The sequence below is a fragment of the Microcaecilia unicolor genome, chromosome 7 (genome assembly GCF_901765095.1).
Source record: "Microcaecilia unicolor chromosome 7, aMicUni1.1, whole genome shotgun sequence".
Taxonomy (NCBI): domain Eukaryota; kingdom Metazoa; phylum Chordata; class Amphibia; order Gymnophiona; family Siphonopidae; genus Microcaecilia; species Microcaecilia unicolor.
The window spans coordinates 204,093,239-204,120,838 of record NC_044037.1 but is presented as its reverse complement, the minus strand read 5'-3'; the positions used below and the strand labels follow the sequence as shown (position 1 = coordinate 204,120,838).

Below are 27,600 nucleotides of genomic sequence, written 5' to 3'. Positions count from 1 at the left end.
ACTTGTTGATAAAGGTGAACTGGTTGATATAGTGGGATAGAAGGCAATGTTTTGTTGTGGATTAAGAATTGGAGCATTCTCTCTGATCTGTCCCTACAAACATGAAGTTGAGTCAGAGGGGGTGGGATGGATCAGAAAGAGTGCTCCAGGTCAGGAAGCAGGCAGCCTAGGAGGATAATTGCACTGCCATGGTTCTACAGAAACTACTTTTGCAGGTTCACAGGGAGAATGGTGAAGATTGACAGGCTGAACTCACGGGCTGCCGGAGGGAGAGGAAGGAGAGAGGGAAAAGTTTTGGCGCCCGAAAGTGGGAGGAGGAGAGGGAGAGAGAGGTGCTGGCCCAGGTGAGGACCTCATAAATAAGACAACCCTGTTTTTTAAAATGTTTATTGAGGGGACAAAATTTCTCGACTTATAGCCGAGTATATGCAATAGCTGAACTACTTAAAAGGATAGTGACATAGAATAAACATATTAAGTTAAGTACCAGGGCTAGCTGTCACTATACGGATAACTGCTTTTGAATAACTGGCCCTTAGCCAGTTGAGAAAATTCCACAAACAGTTTTAGAAAATAAGGCCTTCATTGTTTTATTCAATTGAAACACTTTCATTAATATTTCAAGCATTTATAGCCACAAACAGTATTTCTTATTTATGGATTTACATGCTATATGAATTTACATGTCCTGCTTTAGTATGTGCAGCCAGTGTCACTCTTTGTGTGAGTGAGACTAACGAGTTAGTTACTTCTTCCAAGGCCTGGTTGAAAAGCCAAATTTTCACCTGCTTCCTGAAGTAGTGATAGTCTTGTGTTAAGCAAAGCCTTTCAGGGAGTGCATTTCAGAGTGTAGGGACTACTCCAGAGAAGGCTTGTTGGTGAGTATCACATCATGTGATGTCCTTTGCAGAGGGTGTGGCTAGGGATACTCCTTGGGAGGACCTTAGTGTCCATGGAGGTGTGTAGAGGGTAATCCTGTTCTTCAAGTACTCTTAGGCCATTTCCTTTAACGGCCTTGAAGATCAGACATAGATTTTTTAATTTAGCCCTATATTGTATTGGTAGCCAGCGAAGTTTTTGCAAAAATGCTGTGATGTGGACACATCGCTTATAACCTTCTATTACTTTTGCTAAAGCATTCTGAATCAATTCGACCTGGTGCGGAGGCTTTGTAGTCAGACCTGTGTAGAGTGTATTACAGTAACCAAGTCTTGATGTTATCATGCCATGCACAAGTGAGACAAGATTTGCCTTCTCATTGTAATGATAGAGGCAGTGTAGTTGTCGTAAATGATAAATGAATGGATAAATGCATAGAGGCAGCGTAGTCGTCGTAAATGAAAAAAAAGAGGCAGCTCTTGACGGTTGCTTGGATTTGGAGGATCACAGTAAGTATTGAATCTAACTGTATTCTAAGGTTCCTGACTTGTGATTTGAAGGAGTGTTCGTATTTTCCAAAAGAGATTTTGAAGTAACGCACTTAGCCCTTCAGTGGCCACTGTCAAAATTCTTTACAGTCAGAAATTGTAGTCTTCAATGTAATAAAGAAGTGAAACACAAGAATAAAAATATTACCTAGAAACACAGCCTAGGTATATGCACATCAGTTACCCATTTACATGTAAGGAATAATCACAAAATAGCACAATTGTCAGCAAAGATACATGAATGAATGGGCAGCGGAATGGGGTGGGGCACTGAGGCCATGATCCGACCAATATTTTACTCAAAACAGCATCAGCAATTAGAAAGCTTAGGGGTGGGGCCAGAGAATGGTTTGTTTGGACCCTCCTACCAAAATGGTGTTCCACTGCCTCAAGATGAAATGCTGCATAGTTTAAAGACTCCCTCATAGCACTGCCAACAAGACACTGGTTCACAACTCTGGAATTCGTTGCCAGAGAATGTGGTAAAGGCGGTTACCTTAGCGGAGTTTAAAAAAGGTTTGGACGGCTTCCTAAAGGAAAAGTCCATAGACCGTTATTAAATGGACTTGGGGAAAATCGACTATTTCTGGGATAAGCAGCATAAAATGTTTTGTACATTTTTGGGATCTTCCTGGGTATCTGTGACCTGGATTGGCCACTGTTGGAAACAGGATGCTAGGCTCGATGGACCTTTGGTCTTTCCCAGTATGGCAATACTTATGTACTTATGTACACATCCAATAAGCTGCTGAAAATGTCACAGTTTGGCATTCTTAAGTATGTAATGCCATTGTGCTAAGGCAGGGGTGAGCAACCTGTGGCCCGCCATTCAATTTTATGCAGACCCTTAGGCCATGGACAGTATATACAGAGTTTTGGCAATTTTAAAGACTGTATTTTTACAAATATTTTCAGAATAGCTACTCTAGCAGTTTGTTTCCATCTTGTTTTGTTAAATTTATTTATCATAGAAGGTTTATGGAGCTCTGTGCATTTCTGGTTCTGATATTACGTAATGTTGCAGCCTGCTAGGATAGTACTGACATTCATGAGGCCCTCTGTGTATAAAGGTTGCCCTCCACTGTGCTAAAGTGTTTATAAGCATCTGTAAGACTTTTATTTCTTGGGAGAGGAGAAGCAGCAAAATATTGGAGAAAAGCATAAAAGGGATGGAGCATCACAGGATTAATGCTGTAGACTTAACATTAGCTAGAGGAATAAGCATGACAGTGAACTGTCATTCTAGGTAAAGATGATGTCTTTCTCTCTTCTCTCTAGTGGTCCCTCTAACTATTATTTATACACTTCAGTTGGAGCAGAAAGTAATCCCTACTTTCACCCTTGCAGTTGGCAATATTTGAAATGCACACCTCCTTTTGAAAGATATGGGCTATCTATTGCACAGCTTGAAACAGAGCTTAGAGGCATCAGGATCCACCACATACATCTTTGATGTTCTTTTTAAATAATTGTAGTTCAGTTGAATGGTGAAAGCATTTGCCTCCATACGGAGAAGAGCCAACAGTTTTCTAATGGGTTTTATTTTTTGCATATCAAGCTTTATTTCACTTAATAATCAAGAATAAAACTGGGGCAACGTGTTAGGAGATGCTAATAAGAATATAAAAAGTCCATTTCACAGAGCGATACCCGCTCTTGATGAATGAGTTTATTTGAGTGGATGAATTTTATGTGGCTCAGTTAACCAGAAAGAATGTGGTATGAGCGGTGTGAATGCTGAGGCTAATCCCACCCAGGGGAAAGGATAAGGGACAGCTTCAAGCCTGGGCCAAGGACACTGTGTCACAATGCACAACTTGGTGTCAAAGAGGGTGAGAGGTCTGCTGCATTTAACACCAAAGCACAGATACAAGACTGTGCATCTTTTTCTCATCAACTATTGTTTTCTCCAATATAGGTAGGAACTATTTGCCCAATTATGGAAGAGATACAGGAGTTTGTTAATCCTTTTGATAATAAGGTGTACACATTTATTTATTGGGATTTTTTAATCACCCTTATGAAGTGATTCACCCAAGGCATTTGTGATCCTGCAGTACTTGTGCTGCTGCCTCAGCAATCTAAGTAATTTTATAAAGACAATTTTGCATGTCTGTGTCAGTGTATATGGAAGGCTGACATCTAGTGGTAGTGTTGCAAGATTACCGCTAGAGCTTGCAGGTATCATTTTAAGGTAGGTAGCTCTAGGGGCAGGAGTGAGTGGGGATCGCCCCACCCCCACTGGACCACAAGAGAAATAGGTAGGCCCTGAGGAAAGGACCTGGTCTTGGGGAACCATTTTGGAGGTGCCTAACTTGGGGGTGGGGGCCTAGTCCCATGGGGAGGATCATCGCAGGACGGTCTCTGGAGGCATCTTAGGAAGGGGGGGGGCTTGATCTCAGATGAGGATTTGGGAGGTGGGTTGCAATCAGGAGGGGGTAGAATGTAAATGACAAAGGTACTTATGTGGCTCCCAGCTGATATTCAGCCGGCCCCACATATCGGCCAGGACTCCATAAATACTAGCTCCCAACACAGGTCTTTATATGTTGGTGCTTTGAAATAGAGACTATATTTGTTCTCCCTACATGTTTGAAACTGTGATTTCCTCTACTTCTTTTTGGAGTTCTGTATATAGAATTCCCCCATATGTGTGTAAGTTGGAGATATGCCCGTGCCCTTTCCAGGCCCCACTCACATGTACACCCCCTTGTAGTTATGTTCTATATCCCCTGCACAGAATATAAATATAGCACACTATAGCAGTGGCATAGTCACCCAGTTTGGGCTCAGGCCCACCCAAAATTCTGGCATCTTTGTTATGGCTATCAGGGATCCCCAAGCCTTGCCAGCTGGAAAAGGTCCTTCAGAGGCAAGAACAGGTCATTCCCCTACTTGCTGCAGCTGGTGACACTGTCCATGCATTGCAGCCACACCCCTCTCTGCCTGCACATGTTCAGTTTGGTTTTTGTGTATGCCTGAAAACAGAACATGTGCAGGAGGGAGCAGGCCAGTGCAGCAGCAGCAGCATGTGAATAGTGTCACTGACTGCAGCAACTAGGGGATTGATGTCTTCTGGCTGCTGGAGAAACACTTCCTGCTGGTGGGGGCTTGGGGATCCCCACCAGCTCAGGTATTTTATATGTTAGGGGTCGATGGTGCAGAGGCAGGGGTGGGGGCCGAAAGGTCAGGGGGAGGGGAAATTGTGTGCCCACTCACTTCAGGCCCATATCCACCCACAATACCATGTCTGGCTACGCCTCTGCACTATAGGGCCCTGTTTACTAAGGTGCGTTAGGGTTTTTAGCGCGCCTACAATTAGCGTGCAAGCTAACCATGCACCTATAGGGATATTGTAGGCACGTAATAGTTACGTGCATTAAAAATGTTAACGTGCCTATAATGCTGTTTAATAAACAGGGCCCTGAGGGCTATATTCTATATATGGCACTAAAAAAATTGGTGCTGAAAAAAGCGCTATTCTATAAACTGTGCTTAAAGTCAGGCAAAGTTTATAGAATAGCACTTACACCCGAGAATCATGCCTAACTTTAGGCGCTGCCATTTCACCAACTGAAATGTGGTGATGTACATACCTACATTAGGTATATATCCTTGTTATTCTATAAGAACATATATTAATTTTAGGAATGCCCCTGTTCTGCCCATCATGACCCTCCCATTTCTGCACCCCCTTTTTCAAATTGTGTGGAAAATTTAGACACAGAACCCGTGCCTAAACTTATGTGCGTAAAGTTCAATTAAGTAATAATTAGTGCCAATAACTGCTTGTAAAAACCCAATTATCGGTGCTAATTAGCTTGTTATTTAATTAAATTGCATGTGCAAATTAGGAGTGCACCCAAATTTGCGCGTGCAATTTATGGCAATTTTTACAGAATTAGTGGGTAAGTGCCATCTATCTTGCCATTTACATGTACATGTACATAAAACACATGACTGCACATGCTCAGTTACAGAATTGTCCTTCACATGTTTTAATTTACACGATTTTCCCTTTTCTGCAATACTCTGATAAATTCTAAGCCTTTTCATGCAACAGATGTTTTTCCTTTTACTAGCTTTGCTCATCTGTGAAGCAATTTCTATGCAGAGTTTAGGTGAAGGTTCGTGGTCATTGTTAAAGTCTTGCATTGGCATTCCAGTCCAAGAACTATTTCACAATGTTACATTCCATTCCACTGTTAGTCTTATAAAGCGCATATACCTAAAAAGTTCAATGCAAGTAGAACCTACTCTAGGAATTACAGTTACATAGCCATCCTGAGGACCCTGTTTACTAAGATGCACTAGCATTTTTTGCTCATGCTAAAAATTAGCACACACTAACACTAGAGACACCCAGAGAAATGTATGGGCGTCTCTAGTGTTAATGCATGCTAATTTTTAGTATGCACTAAAAGAGCGCATACAGCACGGCTTAGTAACCAGGACCCTTAATCTGTAAATATGACATATTTCTTAAACAAGAATGTTTTTAATAGATTCCTAAATAAAAAGTAATTTTTCAACAATCTGATTGTAGGGAGGCAAAGAATTCCAAACTAACAGCCCGGTATGATAAGGATGATTTGATAATAAGAATGATTTGAGCAGTTTACAGGTGCCAATGCAGTGTTGAATGTGATCTCAGAAATGATTGCAAAATGGAGTAAATAATTGTTATCTGCTTATTTTCACTGCTGACTGGGACTTAGTTAATTATGCCTGGCTAAAAATAACAAGTCCCTCTCTTCAATTTTCAAGGATTTCAGACTGTGCTCCCAGAAACTGTATCCTTTGTTTAATGCCTGGATTATGAGCGGAATTAAAAACATATATTTATCCTATTTCTAGATGTGATAGTAAAACATCTTATAATATCATAATGGTTATCAATAGAAATCAAACAAAATAAAGCATGGAAAAGAAAATAAGATGATACCTTTTTTATTGGACATAACTTAATACATTTCTTGATTAGCTTGCAAAGTTTGCCCTTCTTCGTCAGATTGGAAATAAGCAAATGTGTTAGCAGATAGTATATATAAGAGAAACATCAAAGCATTACTTTGACAGTCTGACAGAGTGGGAATGTAGGGGTATTCATGGGGACATCAAAGCATTTCATTGATATTCTAACAGGATAGGTGTTGGTAGGTGAGAGGAGGGTAATAAACAGAGAAATAAACAGAGAAATACAGCTTTATGGTTTATAATGGGTTAGAAAACCCAGATCCTTATTAAATCCTGTTTGTTGGGTGTCAAAATATTCAATCATTCTTAATGTATTAAGTTATGTCCAATAAAAAAGGTATCATCTTATTTTCTTTTCCATGTTTTATTTTGTTTGATTTCTATTGATAACCTTTAAGAGTGGACTAACACGGCTACCACACCTCTCTACTTAATATCATAATGGAAATAAATCACTACTTGCCTTCAATGTCACTTTGTGGAGTAATCTGAGGAATCTCTAGCTTGGTATTTAGCATGCGGCATGAAAAATATTTTCATCTGGTTAGTTAGCACATGTTTATTCTTAAAATAGATGTTGGGTGAAAATGACTACTTAGGCCACTCAGTTAATTTGTTTATAATAGCCTTGTTTATAATAGCCCTATTGCCATAGGTTGTGCTTAGGTCTTCTCTATTACTATTCCACTTAAACCCTTTTGGGGGTAATTCTATAACTGAGCACTGTCTTCTCGTTGTCATAATTGTACTGTGCACCTTAATTGATGCATCTTTGAGATTCTGTATCAATTGTTCACATTTCCTATTTTGCTACAGCTTGTCTTCTAGTTTTTGGTCTCACTCAAAGACTCCTGATACAGGCATGAGTTGCCGAAACATGGTTGTGTCAAGCCCTCTCAATGTATTATATTCAGAATCTTCAATAAACACTATTGAACGTTTGAAAACCCTAGATTTCGTGCTTCACTTATTTTCCTTTGCTGTTGCACCCATGAAACTTGCATCTCCTACCTTGTGGACTTCCTTTATAAGAATACCAGTGTAACCGGGTATTAACAATTCTAACATTTAGGAACTCACCCAGCCATAGAACTGGCGTAAGTGAAAGCATCTAAGTGTGGCAGTAAATTACGTATAAGTAGGAGCCCCGCCTGTGTCCTGTCCATACTCCGCCCTGTATACTCCTCCTTGCAAATAACCACTACGTAAATTAAGCAGATATTTACAGAATAGCTAGCACTTAGATGGTATGCAAGCACCAAGGTTATAGAATTGTCTCGTTTGTCTCTATCCTGTACATGTTTAATTCCTCCGCTGGTTTGGCTCTTATAAACTCAGCTGGAAATCTGCTCCAAATGTCCACCACCCTTTCATTGACAGGCATTATATTTTATCCTTCTTTTTCAGCTTCCTTCCTGTCATTTTCCTACGATGTGTCCTTATTTTTGAATTTTGTACTCTAGGGAAAATGTATTACCTTCTAGTGCTCTGTTGAAACCTGCTGGACATTTGAATATTTTCATTACTCCTCCCCTTTTTCCTTCTTTTTGTGAACCTCTTTTTATGTGTCTAAGTATGCTACTACTTTTCTAACTCCTTTCTCACACGGATTTCTTCAAGGTTATCAGAGATGATGACTCTCAGATCACCAGGATTTTGTGGTTGGTGTTTGCTAGCTTTATAGATGCTCTCTCAGAGTAATTTTCCATTGTTTTGGACTAAAGTGTAGTTGTAGGGATGTGCATTAGTTCACACTCATTCAATTCATCAGCACACCTTAAAAATGTCAATATACACCAAATCAACTTAATATGCATTAATCTATGAAACCAATGAACATACACTTGGTCTCCATGCATTACAAATATATCATGAGATATATTTGCAATGAATGTGTGAAATAAAGGGAAAGAACTCTCCAAATTTGGGGAAAAATATTTTTAAAAACTCAAAACTGAACCAAAAGCATTGTGCTTGTGCACATCCTCAAGAAGTTGCTGTACCTTTGACTGTTTGTTCCACTATTTTAACATCACTTTTTACCGTATTTAATACTTCTGCCATGTCTACTCTGTTACAAATTTCCATAGAACCAACACACGCACTTTCCATTCAGAGGTTTAGTTAACAATGTAGGCTAACATTTAGACATGTTATTTTATCACTAACTCATGTTAGTTTTAATTTAGTTTATTTTTGGCATTTATATCCCCCTACTACCAGGCCATTTAGAAGAAATTACACATAGTACAGGTCATTGCCCCAGAGAGCTTACATCTGAACAGATAACTAAGACAAAGGAGATAGGGTGACCTATCCAAAGTTGCAAGGAGAATCATTTGAAGACACTGGATTTATTGATTTCCTGATCATCACCCCAATATTTTATAACCCAGTGATTCCCATACCTGGTTCTGGAGGCACCCCAACCAGTCAGGTTTTTAGGATATCCACAATAAATATTCATGAGAGAGATTTTCATGCAGTGGAGGTAGTGTATGCAAATATCTCTTATTAATATTCATTGTGGATATCTCCAGGACCAGATTTGGGAACCACTGCTTTAATCAGTAGACTACTCCATCTCAAAAGGCTTGAATCTTCAATCTTCTTGATTACATTTTCAGACCATTGATATTCAGTTAGTCATGTGAAAGGATGTTTTCGAGATGATGTCTAGGTTGGACTTTGGGCGTTTTGTGCTAAACATCCCAAATCCGAATAGAAAATATGACCATTTTTGAAACCACAAAACGTCTCTTTTTTTTTCAAAAACACCGATTGTAACAAGTTTTTGTGCTTTGTACAATTATCTTTTTAGGCCGTTTTCAAAAACAAAATGTACAAGTGACAAATGTAGAAAATCAAGCCATTAGGATGTAGGAGGGGCCAGCATTATTAGTAGACTGTTCCTCCAGGCATTCCAGGAGAGCAATGGGACACCCTAGGAGGCATTCCTATGGACTTCATATAAATACTCCCAGGTATGTAACTCTCCAATTCCCCCTTAGCTTGTCTGCTGAGCCCTCCAAAACCTACTACCCCCAACTGTACACCATCACAACAGACCTTATATGTGAAGAGGACACTTATATGTGGGTACAGTGGGTTTCTGGTGAGTTTTGGAAGGCTCACATTTTCCACCACAAGTATAACAGGTAGGGGGGGATATGGGACTGGGTCTACCTACCTACTACTCCAGGGACTTGCATGCTGCTCTTATAGACCTGGCTATAACATATGAGGCTGTCATAGAGACTTGTAAATACTATTTGTATTTATATGTTTTTGGGGGTGGGGAGGGGGACAAATTGGGGGAGTAAAGGGGGGTCATCCCCAATTCCCTCCAGTGGTCATTTAGGGAACCATTTTGTGCATTATTTGTTCTAAAAACAGGCCTAGACCTAACAAATTGAAATTTCAACCCTATTTTCATTTTGTTCCATTATGGCTGTAAAATGTCCAAGTGTTAGGAACACCTTAAGCCCGCCCATGAAATGCGCCCAACATGATCCCTTGTGATTTGAACACACTGCAGACGAATTGCATAGTTAAACATCTGCAAAATAGGTTTCAGAAATACTGATTTGGATATTTTGAGAAGAAATTCATCCAAATGCTGCTTTATGGCACTTTTGTGGATATTTTTCAATTTCAAAAATGAGCCCCACGGCATGCTTTACTCTTTTGGGATGAATCCTTCTAAATTTTAAGAAGGTATTTGAAAATTACACATTTGTCTTTAATCGTCTGCTAAAGTTTCCAAACCTAACTGGTGACTTCATGCTTTCTGGATGTCAACAGGTGCTCTATCAGTGCACTGAGAAAATGTTGTTCAAAACTGCATGATGGAGCAACAGTAGATGGAGGTAGAGTTCCTCCTAAAACTCATGAATAAAACATAATGGCCTATTAAAAATAGTAGTGCCTGCTGAATCTCTCTGGCAAAAAGCATATAATTATGATGTTCTCCATCTTGGCAAAGTTGTATTAGGTCGCCTTCTCAAAAAGTCCTGATGAGCAATGCTCATCCACTCACAACACAAATTGATCATAGAGCTTAATGGCATAAGCACCAGTTCAATTTTAAAAGCAAGTTCCTACCTCCATCCCCAGATCCAGATCCTGTATCTGCAATAAAAAGAGAATAAACAATTTACATTCACATACTGCAGCATATACAGCAAAAAAGGGTTAGGCAACACATCTTTACTGCTCACTTCTAAATCTTATACCTTACATCATGCCTCTCTTTCAAGAGAAAATTACATGTGTCTAATCTTGAAAGTGTTTCATAAAACTGGGAGAGAAGTTTTTTCCCCTCTAAAGCTTGTACTCAGGTTTGAGTGTGACTATAATCATCTGAACAGAAAAGCAGTGCAATACCCCTTAAAATGATTTTCCTCTTTAAAATGGTTGAATGTATTCAAGAACTTTATTTTGAACACAGAGACTGATTAGCAAGGGCTTTCATAATGACTCAAAATTAAAAAAAAAAAGAATTAAAAAAGCAAAACATTTTGACAATAAAAGGGTCAATATTCAAAAGGGTTTAACAGGCAAGACAGGCTCCTATTCGGTTAAACTCCACTAAGCTGGCCTGCTGGCAATGTTCAGCAGTACTTAACTGGTTTGTGCCGCTCAATATCTCCACTAATCAGTCATTCCCTAACTGGTTAGGTTAGGAGCAGATGCAGGGACAGAACTTGGGTGGATCCAGCACTTAGCCAGTTAGGGGAGAATTCTATATATGGTGTCAAAACAATCGGCACAAAAAAATAGAACTATTCTATCAGCCGTGCTTAAAGTTAGGCACGGTTTGTAGAGTAGTACTTATGCCTGGGGATTGTGCCTAACTTTAGGCATGGCCATTTGCACCAACTGAAACAAAGTACAAATTTATACACCTAAATTGGCTGCATATCCCCATATTCTATAACAACATGCGTTAATGCTTGGAACATCCCCATTCTACCCATGACCCTCCCATTTCTGCACCCCTTTTTTTTACTCACACATAAAATTTATGCACAGATCCCGCACTTAAATTTATGCACGTAATTTCTAATTAAATCTAATTACTGCCAATAATTGCTTGTTAAAAAACCAATTGCTGGTGCTAATTAGCTCATTATTCAATGAACTTGCATACAGAAATTGGGCACATGCCCCAAATTTGCACAAGCAATTTTTGGTGACTTTTATAGAACAGTGGCAATATTATGTCCGCTAACTAGCTTAGCAAGCACATAATGGGGCTATTTTACTAAGATGTGTGAGGCTCTAATGAGCACCTAATGCAGTAAAAAAAATTACATTACGTTAGTCTTGTATTCCGCAACATCCTCTACAGTTCCGTGCACATCATAAAGCAATAAAAAACAGCACATGTAGCTGGGAATATACATCAATTTGCATAATATGTTAACCTGCAAGTTAACCCACAGTTTGCTTAAATAACACTACTTTAAAAGGGTCTTTTACAAAGGCTCGCTAGCGTTTTTATGTCACGTACTCAAAGCTGGAAACTGGGTTGTGAGCCCTTGGGCCACTGCCGAGGAGCAGCAGTGGCAGGCAAAACCACCCCACACCAGAAGCAAGGCAGAACAGACGTACCGGCAAATCCAGGCAAGGTCTCTAGGCAGTCAGCCAGCAAGCAGAAGACAGGTCCAGGCAAAGATTCAATAGGCAGGCGGCAAACAAAGCAAAGTCCAGGTCCAGGCAAAGATTCAATAGGCAGGCAGCAAACAAAGCAAAGTCCAGGTCCAGGCAAAGGTTCAAAAGGCAGGAAACCAGCAAAAGCAGAATCAGGTCCAGACAAAGTCTCTCAGGCAGAAGTGCACCAGCACCCACATACCAGGGCCTAAGATGCAATGCAAAGGCAACTGACTGCAGTCTCTAGGTGATTAATAAAGCCCATCCACACCTGAGGTGCAGCTGCAGCAACTCTGAGTAACAATGGCGGCTGTTCCCACAGGAGATCTCTAAGGACCAAATAAGGGCATCCTTCCTGTCCTCGTTACTCCAAGATGGCTTCCTATGATATGATCTATCCAAGATGGCTGTACCCCTTGAGCTATCCAAGATGGCTACAACTCTTGAGCCATCCAAGATGGCTGCCGCCATTGATCCAACCCAGATGACGGTGGCCAGAGATAGGAAACCGAAACAGATCTTCCCAAAGACAGAACTACCCCAGAAAGGATAGGCAGAAGCCAGCTCAGAAGCTGACCCCCAGAAATCAGGTAGGGGCTGTGAGGGGTCACGACCACAGACGTGACATTTTAGCACACGCTAAACACTAGAGACACCCATAGGTGTCTCTAGCAATTACCACAAGCTTATTTTTAGCGCACACTAAAAACGCTAGCGCGCCTTTGTAAAAGGACCCCTAAGTTGTTTGCGAAACAACAAATAGATATCAAGTGAACAGTTACCAGGAGAGAATTCCATAAGGAAGCAGCCTGGTAAGGAATCGAGACAGAAAGCTGTCTAAAATACTTAACCAGCTTAATTGATGGGAACATAAAGAAGTTTGCCCTCTCAAAAAGGGGAAAAATACCCTACCAAATAAGAAGGTACATTCCCCTGCAAAGACCAAAAGACGAATGTACATAATTTAAAATGGAAGCAGAACAGTCCATTCTCACTATTTGCTGGGGTTAGGTTCCTAGAAAACTCTGTGAGTACCAGAAATGCGTAAGTGGAACCATTGATCCTATGGGGAAAAGGGGGTTAGGCTCTAGCATACCTAAGGTGGGGCGGTAGGGGTGGTCCGCCTCGGGTGCCTGCAGCGAGGGTGTGTGTGGAGCAGGTGCTTGCTGTTGGCTCTGCCGGTCCCCTACCCTGAAACAGGAAGTTGACATCTGAGGGGACAGGGGACTGGCACTGCTGATAGCATGCACCTGCTCAATGCACCCCCTTGCTTGGAGGAGGGGTATGTGTGGTGCCAGGGGAGTGCACGCAAGCTCAGCCCCGCCACAGGTACCATATAAGTTAGGTGCTAGGCTGGGGTTAGGTTCCTGTGCGACCTGTTAGAAAGCAAAAGTGTACAGTGAACACCATAAACTCATTTCATGTAGCCTTCTTGTAAAGAACAGCTTACTTATATTGTGCATTTATAAATGGATTTTATACAGTGTGTTTATTTTGTAAGAGTACAGTATATACAGGTTTTTGATCTAACAATACTCACAAACAGCTCTGTGAATATCTTCCTCATGGGAACACATTTTCATTTGCACTTGCATTACACTGTGCATGGCCGCAAATAAGCGAAAATGCCAATGAATAGCGAAAATGGATTACACTGTATTTTCCGTGAATAAGTGAATCTGTGAATACTGAATACACGGATAGCAAGAATGCACTGTATATGCAAATGAATCTCGTTGTAGAATTCTTGAAAACCTGATTGGGTTGTGGCCCTTGAGGACTGTGGTTGCCCACCCCTAATGTATCTGAATAAGTGAAGGAATAGCTAGAGGCATTCCTGATACGATTATAAATTTATGTAGATAGAAACAGAAAATGAGAAAAGATAAAGACTATGGGATATAATTCCAAAAGGAGCTGCTTAGATTTAGGTAGCAAATGTATGAAAAAATGCTGGTTATCTTGTCGTTTACACACTTGAACATATCCGTATGTAAATGAGCAGTTTCTAGCCATGCACTATTCTATAAGTAAGCACCAGTATTCGATGGCATGTATTTTGCAGAGGAGCGTTCACATGGCTAGAGTGTGGCCAGGACACACGTTTACTATAATCTATCCCCCAATATTCAGCTGGCAAAACACAGCATGGTTAGTTGCCACTAGATTTTCAATAAAAAACCAAAAACAGCAAAGATGACCAAAACTTATATACGGAATAGACGATGCTTCAGTTGAAAATCCAATAGGTCAATTTATTGAGCAAAAAATTATAATAAATAAAATACAACAGAATGGTCAGTGAGCAAGTCTTGCTCACTGACCATTCTATTGTTAAGTGCTTAGTGGTTAAAAATAGGCCTGCTATTTATGTTAAACTTAACTGGTTAGCACTGAATATTCATGCTTATTTAGCTAAGTTGCATGACATAGAGGGGGATAATCGAATGGGGGCGCCCATCTCTAAGGATGGCCCTGTATAGGGACAGATCAACCCGTATTATTGAAACAAGATGAATGTCCATCTTTCGTTTCGATAATACAGTCGGAAACGCCCAAATCATGAAATTTAGGTGAACCTTAGAAATGGTCGTCCCTGGTTTTCGGCGATAATGGAAAGCAAGGATGCACATCTCAGAAATGACCAAATCCAAGCCATTTGGTCGTGGGAGGAGCCAGCATTCATACTGCACTGGTCCCACTAATTGAATGGAAAAAGCTCTTCCCTTACAGATCCGGAAAGGAATTGGCATGCATGAAGGAAATTGCATGCAAATGAGCTGCTCGCTGTTAGCTCATTTGCACACGATTTCCTTCCTAAGGAGGGAAAGCAACGACAGTTGAGGATGTCCTTCCCTGTGCTTAATTGATGGAAACGTAAAGAAATTTGGACATTCTCAACTGCCGTCACAGGGAAGGACGTCCTTCCCTGAGACGCAGTTGAGGATGTCCAAAATGTGGATGCTTCTGTGAGAAGGACATCCATGCCTTTACTCTACCTCTGACACAATCTTTATTTCTTTGCATTTTGGATCACAAGTAGCAGCAGTGGGATTTGAACCAAGCACCTCTAGATTGCAAGACTAGTAATCTAGCCACTCCACCACTCCTCCCTTGAAATTTGGCCATCCCTGTGGGGGGCAGTTGAGGACGTCCAAAATGTTTGAAAGAAGGACGTCCATGCCTTCCCTATGCCTGCACTGACACACACGTACCTTCCCCCCCAGGGACCTGCCTACTGCTTCCCCCCCCCCCCCACAGGGATGGCCAAATTTAAAGGATGTGACATGGAGTGGAGGAGTGGCCTAGTGGTTAGAGCACTGGTCTTGTAATCCAGAGGTGGCTGGTTCAAATCCCACTACTACTGCTTGTGATCCAAAATCCAAGTAAACAAATAATTGAAGAGGATGTCAGAGGCATAGCAAAGGCATGGATATCCTTCTCACAGAAACATCCACATTTTGGACGTCCTCAACTGCCGTCACAGAGGCATAGCAAAGGACATACTCTAAAAAAAAAAAGGTTTTGAAGTTGTTTTTTTCGGGGTGGGAAGTGGTTAGTGACCACTGGGGAAGTCTGGGGAAGTCAGGGGAGGTCATCCCTGATTCCCTCCGGTGGTCATCTGGTCACTTCGGGCACCTTTTTGATGCTTGGTCATGAAAAAAAAATGGACCAAGTAAAGTCGGCCAAATGCTTGTCAGGGACGCCCTTCTTTTTTCCATTATCGGACGCCCATCTGTTAACCACGCCCCTGTCCCACCTTCGGTACACTGCCAACATGCCCCCTTGAACTTTGGTCATCCCCGCGACGGTAAGCAGTTGAGGATGCCCAAAATCGGCTTTCGATTATGCCAATTTGGGCGACCTAAGGAGAAGGACGCCCATCTCCAGATTTGTGTCGGAAGATGGGCGCCCTTCTCCTTTAAAAATAAGCAGGATAGTTACCCCCAGATTCTATATAGCATGCCTAGAGATCCACGCCAAAATCCAAGCGGATTCTCTAACTATGGCGCAACTTAACAAGCTTATCAAGCTAATGGGTGCTGATAACAGAACTTAACAAACAATAATGAGCACTAATTGGCACTAATCAGAATTTACACACACAGCTCACTAAGCGTATTCTGTAATGAACTGCGCTGAACTTCTAATGCATTCAGCTAAAAAGGGGCATGGTTATGGGTGTGGAAATGGGCATTATGTGGGCATTCTGAAATTTACATACCTAGTTACAGAATATGGCCCAGTGCATGTAAATCTATGTGCTAGGACTTATGCCACGTTTTCGTTGGTATAAATTGATGTGCGTAGTTTTAGGCGCTGAGATATCAACTAAGCATATTCTATATACTGTGCCTAAATCTAGGCACCGCTTATAGAATACATTTAGTCGGCACTGATTTCCATGCCAATGCGCCATATATTGAGTCTCCCCTTAGTGGCTTGCCACTAAGCACTAATATTCACTGGAGATAACCCGTCTATCTTGTGCTGAATATTAACGGTTAGCCAACTAAGTGCTATTTAACCAGCCACTGAAAACCTGGTGTAAATACTTGTGCCTAAATGTAGGCACATTCCCCCAAATTCTATGACAATGCATGTAAATTCAAGTAATGCCTCTGACATGTCCACAGTCCTCCTATGGCCATGCCCCCTTTCAGCTATGTGTGTGGAATTTACACCTCTTTTTAGAATACACTTAAAAAGAAATGCATGCAAATTCCAATTATTGACAATTAGTGATGATAATTGGTTGTTATCGGCCAATTATCATCACTGATTGGCTCATTATTCAAATGAATTACGTGCGTAAATTGGCCACACGCACTGTTTAATGCATGCTACTCGCGGTGACTTATATAGAATCCAGCCCATACTGTATAACCCCTTCCTCTGTTCTTGTCCAGTGCTTTCTTGGATTCAGATACAGTCCTCGTCTCCACCAATTCCACTAGAGCAAGTTCAACACATCCACCACCATTTCTATAAAGAAACATTTCCTTTGATTAGTTCTGAGTCTGCACCCTTTCATCTTCAACCCACCTCCTGTGCACTTGTACCACAGTTATTTAAATGTCTCTATCATTTCTCCTCTCTCATGCCTTTATTCCAAAGTAAACAGCTCATGACTCGTCTGCCCCCTCATCAGTCAAAGAAAACTTTTACTGCAGGCTATTTTATTATTGCAGCGGATCTGGAGACCTGATTCAAAAGCTAAGTAGCTAAATAGCTTTTAAATTATTTCATATATGTGAAGAGTTAAGAAGTTGTTAATATAATAAAATAGCCTGCAATAAAAGTTTTCTTTGACTGATGTGGAGGCAGGTGAGTCATCAGCTGTTTGTTCATGTGAGAAAAGTCACTGCTGAGGTCATTGATAAGGATTAAATTCAGTTGAATAAGTGCTGAACATTTGAGCAGTACTGAAATTTTGGCTCCCACTCTATGACAAAGACCACTGACCATTTTAGTAGATGTCTTCTAGACAGACTCTGTCTTGTTTATAACTTTTTGAAGGTGTGGTCTCCAGAACTGCACAAAGACTTCATCTTGTTAATATCTTTTTAAAGATATGGTCTCCAGAACTGCACAAAGTACGCCACATGAGACTTTAGTAGAGACTTATACAGAGGCATTTTTACCTCTTTTTTTCCCCTGCTGGCCATTCCTCTTCCTATGCTTCTGGCTTTTCTACCTGTGTGGCCAAGTAAGCATCATCTCATATGATCACCCCATATATACAGTGGGGGAAATAAGTATTTGATCCCTTGCTGATTTTGTAAGTTTGCCCACTGACAAAGACATGAGCAGCCCATAATTGAAGGGTAGGTTATTGGTAACAGTGAGAGATAGCACATCACAAATTAAATCCGGAAAATCACATTGTGGAAAGTATATGAATTTATTTGCATTCTGCAGAGGGAAATAAGTATTTAATCCCTCTGGCAAATAAGACCTAATACTTGGTGGCAAAACCCTTGTTGGCAAGCACAGCGGTCAGACGTCTTCTGTAGTTGATGATGAGGTTTGCACACATGTCAGGAGGAATTTTGGTCCACTCCTCTTTGCAGATCATCTCTAAATCATTAAGAGTTCTGGGCTGTCGCTTGGCAACTCACATCTTCAGCTCCCTCCATAAGTTTTCAATGGGATTAAGGTCTGGTGACTGGCTAGGCCACTCCATGACCCTAATGTGCTTCTTCCTGAGCCACTCCTTTGTTGCCTTGGCTGTATGTTTTGGGTCATTGTCGTGCTGGAAGACCCAGCCACGACCCATTTTTAAGGCCCTGGCGGAGGGAAGGAGGTTGTCACTCAGAATTGTACGGTACATGGCCCCATCCATTCTCCCATTGATGCGGTGAAGTAGTCCTGTGCCCTTAGCAGAGAAACACCCCCAAAACATAACATTTCCACCTCCATGCTTGACAGTGGGGACGGTGTTCTTTGGGTCATAGGCAGCATTTCTCTTCCTCCAAACACGGCGAGTTGAGTTCATGCCAAAGAGCTCAATTTTTGTCTCATCTGACCACAGCACCTTCTCCCAATCACTCTCGGCATCATCCAGGTGTTCACTAGCAAACTTCAGACGGGCCGTCACATGTGCCTTCCGGAGCAGGGGGACCTTGCGGGCACTGCAGGATTGCAATCCGTTATGTCGTAATGTGTTACCAATGGTTTTCGTGGTGACAGTGGTCCCAGCTGCCTTGAGATCATTGACAAGTTCCCCCCTTGTAGTTGTAGGCTGATTTCTAACCTTCCTCATGATCAAGGATACCCCACGAGGTGAGATTTTGCGTGGAGCCCCAGATCTTTGTCGATTGACAGTCATTTTGTACTTCTTCCATTTTCTTACTATGGCACCAACAGTTGTCTCCTTCTCGCCCAGCGTCTTACTGATGGTTTTGTAGCCCATTCCAGCCTTGTGCAGGTGTATGATCTTGTCCCTGACATCCTTAGACAGCTCCTTGCTCTTGGCCATTTTGTAGAGGTTAGAGTCTGACTGATTCACTGAGTCTGTGGACAGGTGTCTTTCATACAGGTGACCATTGCCGACAGCTGTCTGTCATGCAGGTAACGAGTTGATTTGGAGCATCTACCTGGTCTGTAGGGGCCAGATCTCTTACTGGTTGGTGGGGGATCAAATACTTATTTCCCTCTGCAGAATGCAAATAAATTCATATACTTTCCACAATGTGATTTTCCGGATTTAATTTGTGATGTGCTATCTCTCACTGTTACCAATAACCTACCCTTCAATTATGGGCTGCTCATGTCTTTGTCAGTGGGCAAACTTACAAAATCAGCAAGGGATCAAATACTTATTTCCCCCACTGTATATTTTTTTTTGCACAGAAGTACTTCAACTGTATACTGTACTGCTCCCTTGGAGTTTTGCAGCCCAAATGCATGGTCCTGCAGTTTTTAGTATTAAATCTTAGCTGTCCATTTTCCAGGCTCTGTTAGATCCCTTCTCATGTTATCCACAGTTTATCATCTACAAAAAGGATTATACCACCTACAAATGTGTTAAAAAAGAACTGGACCAAAGACTGCTCTCTGCAGCATAATGCACTTAACCCCAGAGTGAATTCCATTTACCACTACCCTCTGTTGCCTTTCATCCAATCAGTTTCTAACCCAGTCACTTTAAGGCCCATAGTGAGGATGCTCAGCTTATTTATAAGTTGCCTATTCTGAACCATGTCAAAGGTTCAGTACTCTCCCTAAATTCAAGTGTACTATTACTACTACTACTACTACATCTATCTATCTATCTATCTATCTATCTATCTATCTATCTATCTATCTATCTATCTATCTATAGCGCATCTAGATGTACACAGCGCTGTTCTAATCACTCATTCAAAGAAATGAATCAGATTTGTCTGACTAGACCTACTTCTAGTAAAGCCATGTTGCTCCAGGCCCTGTACTCCAATGTAAATGTCTTCAACTAAATTTCTATCCACTTCTGCCAGTAGATATTCCAGATCTTCTTTCCAGACTAACCCATAGTGAATCCTCATTACCTTGTAAGCCTTGCAATTCTACCATTTTAATAATATTCTTTATATATAGTGCCACTCCTCCTCCTTTTCATCCTACCCTGTCCTTCTAGAATAGATTATGCCCTGATATAACTATATCTTAGTCTTGGTTCCCTGTGATCCAGAACCTTATTTCTTATACTATGAGCATTAGGATGCACAACTTTCCAGCTATTGGCCTGTTTTTCCCATTTCTACACATATGTTTAATGTTTTATATACTGAAGGTTTTTACTTATCTGATGCTTTTACTTACTTGCAGTCCATCATTGATTGCTGGATGCCATCTCCATTCAGCAGTCCATGAGAAATCATCCCATGGTCTAGGAAGCTGAAACACTCTCAGTGACACAATCTGTGCAGCCATGCATTCATCCCTAGCATGGAAGCTTCTCTACCTCAGCTTTTATAGCTGAAAATGAAGGATTGAGGAAAACACCACCTATATGTTTCTGCCTCACTCTCTCTCAGAGACTTTAAGTTACTTTTTATAAATTTGGGGGGATACCTCGCAGCATTTTTGTGCCAACATGGATGGGCAACATCAGATAATAGTAAGATTAATGAGTCTCAGCAAACTCTTCATAATGTCTTGTATCTTAGCACCAGGCAGAGCATTCGTCCCAGGACATCATAGCTGGCCAGGAGATGGACACTTCTGTACCCCTTCAGAAGGGAGCCACTAACCACTATTGCCCTTGACTTCCTAGTGGTCACTAATCTGGCAACTTTAGGGTTTTTGAGCTCCAGTTCTTTCTGTTCCTAGGATGTTATTTCATCCTCCATTTACAGGGCTGTACACAGGCTCTTCAGTTCAAGGAAAGGTTAAGTTGGGGTGTCAGTTCTGCAGGCTCTAGTGACCTGTATCCAGTTTTCATCCTTCAGTTAGTTTCATCTTTGCTTCTACTGAGAATCTTTGATGCTTCAAGAAGTATTTCATCAATGTTGGGTTTTTTTTTTTATAAACATATGTTATAAGTGTAAGGGGTCATTTTACCAAGGTGCGGTAGCCCTAATTCACACTATTTTTAAAAAAATTATTTTCTGGGAAGGAGTGTGGCATGGGCAAAGAATAGGCATGGAAGCACTAACCACCAAGCATATCCACATTAGTGTCCACTAACTGGTTAATGCGAGGTTAACGCAGGAGCCTTTAGTGCCTCCTAAACAGGAGGCAGTAAGTTCTCCCTTGTTATTTGCAGTTGCCATACATTAATGACAACACGAACTTCAAATCCAAAAAGGAAAAAATGCACTATTTTCCCACTGAGGTAAAAATGGGCTTACTGCATGGGAAAGTCCATCGTTAGGATGCATTAAGTCCACTTTTTACTGCAGCTTAGTAAAAGGACCCCTAAGTAAATAAATGTAATTTTTACTGTCACAGATACGTGGAGGGGCATTTTTGAAAGGAACGTCCAAGTTTTGATGAGGATGTTCTCGCAAAATGTCCCCATCCAGGGGTGGGGAAACTCGTATTTTCAAAACAAGATGGACGTCCATCTTTTGTTTTGATAATACAGTCAGGAACGCCCAGATCCTGAAATTTGGTCATCCTTAAAGATGGTTGTCCCTAGACTTGGTCATTTCTGATTTCGGCGATAATTGAAATCAAGGACGTCCATCTCAGAAACAACCAAATGCAAGCCATTTGGTCATGGAAGGAGCCAACATTTGTAGTGCACTGGTTCCCCTGACATGCCAGGACACCAACTGGGCACCCTAGGGGGCACTGCAGTGGACTTCATAAATTGCTCCCACGTACATAGCTGTGCACTGCACCGTCATCCCTCTTCCTGTCTATTATACACAATGAGTTTTAGTTTTCTTCACGTACAACACCGTCATTGTGGGTTCATGACCTTCATTTTATAAATATCATATACACTTCGCTCTTTATTTAATTAGTTAAATATCCAATACATCTGGTTTCTACTATGGTTTTATTTATTAATTCATGTTTTTATCAATTTTAATTCTTTTTTAATCTGTAGTCTAACCCATATGTCACTTCCCTTCAATCGGCGGTTTTTTTGTGCCATTTTCTGGCAGCGTTTCCCTTCCTTTTGGCGCCATTTCTCCTTTGTAACAATTTGTTGGCCATGTCTTCAGTTTATTATCTTTTTTGTCTCAATTTTTTGTAACAAGTTTTGTTTAATCCTTTTCATACCACAATTGGAATTGCCTTTTTGCATGACATTTTTCAATAAATGATTTTTTTTACCATATATTAATACAATTTTCACTATATTCCTTTTTTGCTTATTTGAAGTCAATTCATTACCTTATTTTTCAATTAGACTCTATCTTTTCCTGAAGAGTTTCCATCATCATTCATTCAGAAGTTATTTGGAAATAAAGTCAGTGTCATTACACACCCATACACATTCAACAATACCACTTTTCCATTTAAACCATTTACTTACACTTTCACATTTAAGGATCACTCTGCCTCATGCATAATTCATACTATTAAGTTTGCCATTAATCATGCTCTTTTATTAAGATTATAGCCATTCTATTCTTCTGTTTATTATCTTCAATTTAATATTACACTAATATCATCCACTCAGTTTAAAATATGTACATATATGATCTGTTTTTTAAATGTATTTGTTTTTGTATAAAATCAAGATAGAAAAACAGATTTTTTTTTAAATCTAAAACTATTTTTGTACAAGCACACCAAAAACTTGCTAAGTTATTGTCCAACTTATGTTTTGTTATATTCATTTTTAAATGTTTGCAGTGTTGTCTTAACACATTTTGAATGAACTTAAATATTAGATATTCTCTTTGTTTCTTTAATATATTTTTTAAACATTTATCTCATTTTCTATATATGTTTTTAAATTCAGTTTCTAGCAAATTAAATTACAATGTTTTTTATAGTCTTTAATCTTTATTATTATGTTTTACATACACACATATATATAGTGCATTTAATTTATATATTGCGACGTGAGTATGTTATTTATCTGTGTATTGTTTTTTCTATAATTTATGTATTATAATTTGATTATAGACTCCTGATGCAGGACTAACGGCCGAAGCACAACCTTGTGTCGAGTCTCCATACTTCAATAAACGTCTCTATTATTTCACATCTTCTCAGTCTTTGGTATCCTTGGTCATCCTCCCACTTTTATTTTATAGGGTTCATTTTGATTCAGAACAGATTATCAGTGGATGCAGTTTCACAGAAAGCATTCTGCAACCTACAGTTCATTAGGTTTCTGTATCCTTTCGTAACTCAAGCTGGTCTTTGCAATTCAGTATACTTGCAATAGCCAAATATCAACTTATACAAAATGTAGCCTCAAAAATTATCCTTAGACGTAATAAATGGGATAGGGCTATTTCTTTTTTGATTGCCTCAAACTGGTTGCCTTTTAAAATTGCTTGTCTGACATTCAGAACTCTGAGAAATTTTACTTCAGCTTATCTCTTTGGAAGAATTCAAAAATACCTGCCTTTCATCTTGCTGAGCCTATAGCAGTGGGAGCAATAAAAGAAATGGTAACATATGCCTTAAGGTCTTTAAACACAAATGCTTGTGATAGGTCTGCTATATCTCACCCCATCTAGAGCAAATTTTCTTCAACTGGGTGGCTATAGAACTAGACAGAAGGCATACACTGGGTGTGATATACTTGGTCTTCAGCAAAGCCTGTGATATGGATTCGCTTAGGAGGCTTATAAATAATCTGAGAGGCCTGGGAGTGAGGCCCAGGAATATCAACTGGATTAAAAATTGGTTGACTGATAGATGACAGAGGATAGTGGTAAATGGCATTCATTCAGAGGAAAGAAAAGTGAGTCGTGGAGTGCCTCAGGGCTTGGTCCTGGGCAGATTTTGCTCAGTATCTTTGTAAGTAATATTGCCAAATGGTTAGAAGGGAAAATTTGAAGATCTGCACCAGAATGGAAACTCCAAAGCATGTAAGCAAAATCAACAAAAACTTGGCAGTGGAAGAATAATGCACTAGAGTACAAAAACCCAACAGAGCTGAATGTGATAGGAGGGGAGAGACTGATGTTCATGGACTAGAAGAGAGACCTTTGGTGTTAGTGTCTGAGAATTTTAAGGTGGCAAAACAATATGACAAGGTGGTGGTCAAAGTCAGAAGGATGCCAGGCTGCACAGAGAAGGGCATAATCAAAAGCAAGCAGGTGGTGATAGTGCCCTTATACAAGACATACAAGGTCTCAGTTTTGGAGGCTATAATCTTACTAAAAACAAAAAACGGCTGGATTTCCTACAGAGGAAAGTGATCAAAATGGTAATAGGTTTCTATTAGAAGATATATAAGAAGAGAATGCAGATCATAAATATGTGTGCTTTAGAGGGGACAGAGGAGATACAGACCTTTAAATGCTTGAAAGTTATTACAAAACAAGCAAGCCTTTCTTAAATGAAGGGAAGCTGAAGAACTAGAGGACATGATATGAGGATACAAAGAGGTAGAATTCAAAGGTTCAAAGGAATCTCAGGAAATAATGTTTCACTAAAAGAGTGATGGATGCTTGGAATGCTCTCCCAAATGAGGTGGTAAAGGCAAGAACAATGCAAGAATTTTTTTAAAAAGTGGGATAAACACGTTAGACCTTGGATTCTATATATACGTTAGACCTTGGATTCTCTGCCCCCTGGAATGTCTCCACTTGTATTGGATGAAAGGGGCTATGTTTTCTGAGCACTGACTTTTATGTACGTGTATTCGTGGGCAATTTTATAAGCACCTGCTTGAGTGTGTAAAACACTGTTGTATGTGCCCAGTCACTTAAATAAAATTATGCCCATGTCTTTGCCCTGCTTTCAGTATGTGGTGAATTATTGTTCTTTTGAAATGGGGGACTTTGCAAGTTCTTTCTCTACATGCTGTTGTCTGATTTCTTCTAATGATTACTGGTCCCACACCAAGAAACTGCAATCTTTTTCGCCAGTCTGTAAAAATGAACCCTTAACCTCTATCAGGAGGAATCCCCACTAAAAAGCAGCATAAGAAGCATTAAGTTAATAAATAAAACAGACAAATGAAATGAGGTTGAAGGGGGGCAGACTCAAGAAAAATGTCAGGAAGTATTTTTTCATGGTAAGAGTGGTGGATACTTGGAATGCCCTCCAGAGGGAGGTGGTGGAGATGAAAATGGTAACGGAATGCAAAAATGCGTGGGATAAATATAAAGGAATCCTATTCAGAAGGAACGGATCCTCAGAAGCTTAGCGGAGATTGGGTGGCAGCACCAGTGGTAGGGAGGCGGAGCTAGTGCTGGGCAGACTTCTACGGTTAGTGCCCTGAAAATGGCAGATACAAATCAAGGTCAAGTATACATATAAAGTAGCACATATGAGTTTATCTTGTTGGGCAGACTGGATGGAGCATACAGGTCTTTTTCTGCCATCACTTACTATGTTACTATGTAACTAAAGTTGCAAGCATAATTTGGCAATGCGGCCAAACTGCAGGTTCAACGTAATTGTTTTAATAAGCCAATCAGTGCCAATAATTGGCCACTAACATACACTAATTAGAATTTACATGCACAACTTTCTAAGCACGGATCTCAAAAGGGGGCATAGGCGGGTCCTAGGCATTCCTAAAAATTACGCATACTGTTATAGAATATGCCTGACGCACACCTAAGTTAGGCACAGGCATTGAGGGGTCCTTTTATCCAGCTGCGGGGAAAGGGTCCTGTGCTAGCGGTGGGCCGGCGATAATCCCGATTTAGCATTCGGTAAGCCCAGGGCTGCCGAGAAGGGGGGACAGGGGGAACAAAATTGCCCAGGCCCAGACCTCCAGGGGGGGGGGCCGGCGCCGCAGTCCCACCCACCTGCCCGCGACTCCATCATCTGACCGTCTGCCACCGGGCCCCCTGCATTGAACTCACAGCACCTCACCTCTGAAGGCGCAGCAAGCAGTGGCAGATTGCCTGCCTTCAGCCCTATCTTCCCTCCCTGTGTCCCGCCCTCGCAGAAGTTACGTCAGACAAGGGCGGGACACAGGGAGGGAAGGAGGGCCAAGGGCAGGCGATCTGCCACTGCTTGCTGCGCCTTCAGATGTGAGGTGCTGTGAGTTCAATGCAGAGTCCCGGTGGGGGGGGGGGGGGAAGCGGCGGCAGCAACCTCATGGGGGGGGGGTAGCGGCGCAACCTCGTGGGTCTGTGAGTTCAATGCAGAGTGGGGGGGAGGCAGCAGCGGTGACCTCATGTGGGGGAGCGGCGGTGACCTCGGGGGCAGGGCCCCGGGGGTGGCCTTGCCCCGGGCCCAGCCCAGTCTCTCGGCGGCCCTGGGTAAGCCTGCGTGGGCTTACTGATGCTTTGTAAAAGACCTCATTATACCAGGTTTTACTTGGCGTAAATGGTCATGTTTAAGTTTTGAATCTAGTCATGGGAACAGGTGCTATGAATATTCTATGAACTGTGCCTAACTTAAATCAAGGTTTATAAAATAGCACTAAGCTTTAAAGTTTAATTTTATGGATCCTACTTATACACTTATTCGTTTATTTTTTGTTCATTTATGTTTTCACTTTTGAATCACATGTTTTTTTTTAAAACTTTGAAGGTTACTCACGCCTTGACACAGCGTTATTAGTGAAACCTTGGCCAAAGTCGGTGTGTTGGACCGATGACTCAGACGTTGCTTTGTATCTGCACCTGAAAGCTAAGTTACAATTTTGACTTTCACATGCTTTATGGATCCCTAGCTGATTCTATAGAGTTTTAGTATCTTTTTTATATATATTTGGAATTAAAAGGGGTTTTTTTTGCTGATGATAAAACTCCCAGGAAAAACATTTCTCAAACCTTGTTATTACTAAATGACTACTTGGGTTGGAGGTTGGGTCAGATTCAGAGGCTTTTTCCCTTATTTTCCTCCTATAAGTTGATGCACTCTACTATTTCTTGCCATTATATGAGAGAGTTTTTTCTTTGTTGGAACTTTGAAATAGCACTAAGCACATTTTATGGCGCCTATTTTTTAGACTCCATATATAGGAAAAGAGGATGGAAACCAAGAACAGAGCATTTCATCTCAAACTGTGAAATGGTGGCTGTACTTATTCTAAGAAACCACGGAGAAAGTAATCTGCACTGCACATATTGGTGTAATTTACCTGCTTACTTTGGTGGTGGAGGAGTTAATGGAGTAGAAGCACAGGGGAAGAAAGTCGTACTGGTAGTGGGGAAGAGAAGCCAAATTATCTCATTTAAATGCTACACAGGTTATAAACATAAATAAAATATATAGGTTAAATTGTCTGTATGTAAATGTCAGAAGTATAAGAAATAAGATGGGAGAGTTAGAACCAAAAGGGAAACAATTCAGTATTACACCCACAACTACAGGGAACACCATCCTTCCATGTTGTTCCCAAACTATGCTAATTACTGGCAGGTACAATCTCCAAAAATAAAAATAACCATGGAGAAATTAACTTTGCAGTGCATGGCAGGTACAATCTCTCCTCTCCCCCCCCCCC

At 40.8% G+C, this 27,600-nt stretch overlaps 1 protein-coding gene across 1 annotated transcript in view; it reads right to left on the bottom strand.

Moving 5' to 3' along the window:
- Window positions 1-27,600, bottom strand: part of TMEFF2 (transmembrane protein with EGF like and two follistatin like domains 2) — a 452,795-nt gene that overhangs the window by 394,264 nt on the left and 30,931 nt on the right. The window contains exon 4 of the mRNA XM_030210572.1: window positions 10,509-10,535. Coding sequence (XP_030066432.1) covers window positions 10,509-10,535 — 27 coding nt within the window. The remainder of the gene's footprint in view (window positions 1-10,508; window positions 10,536-27,600) is intronic.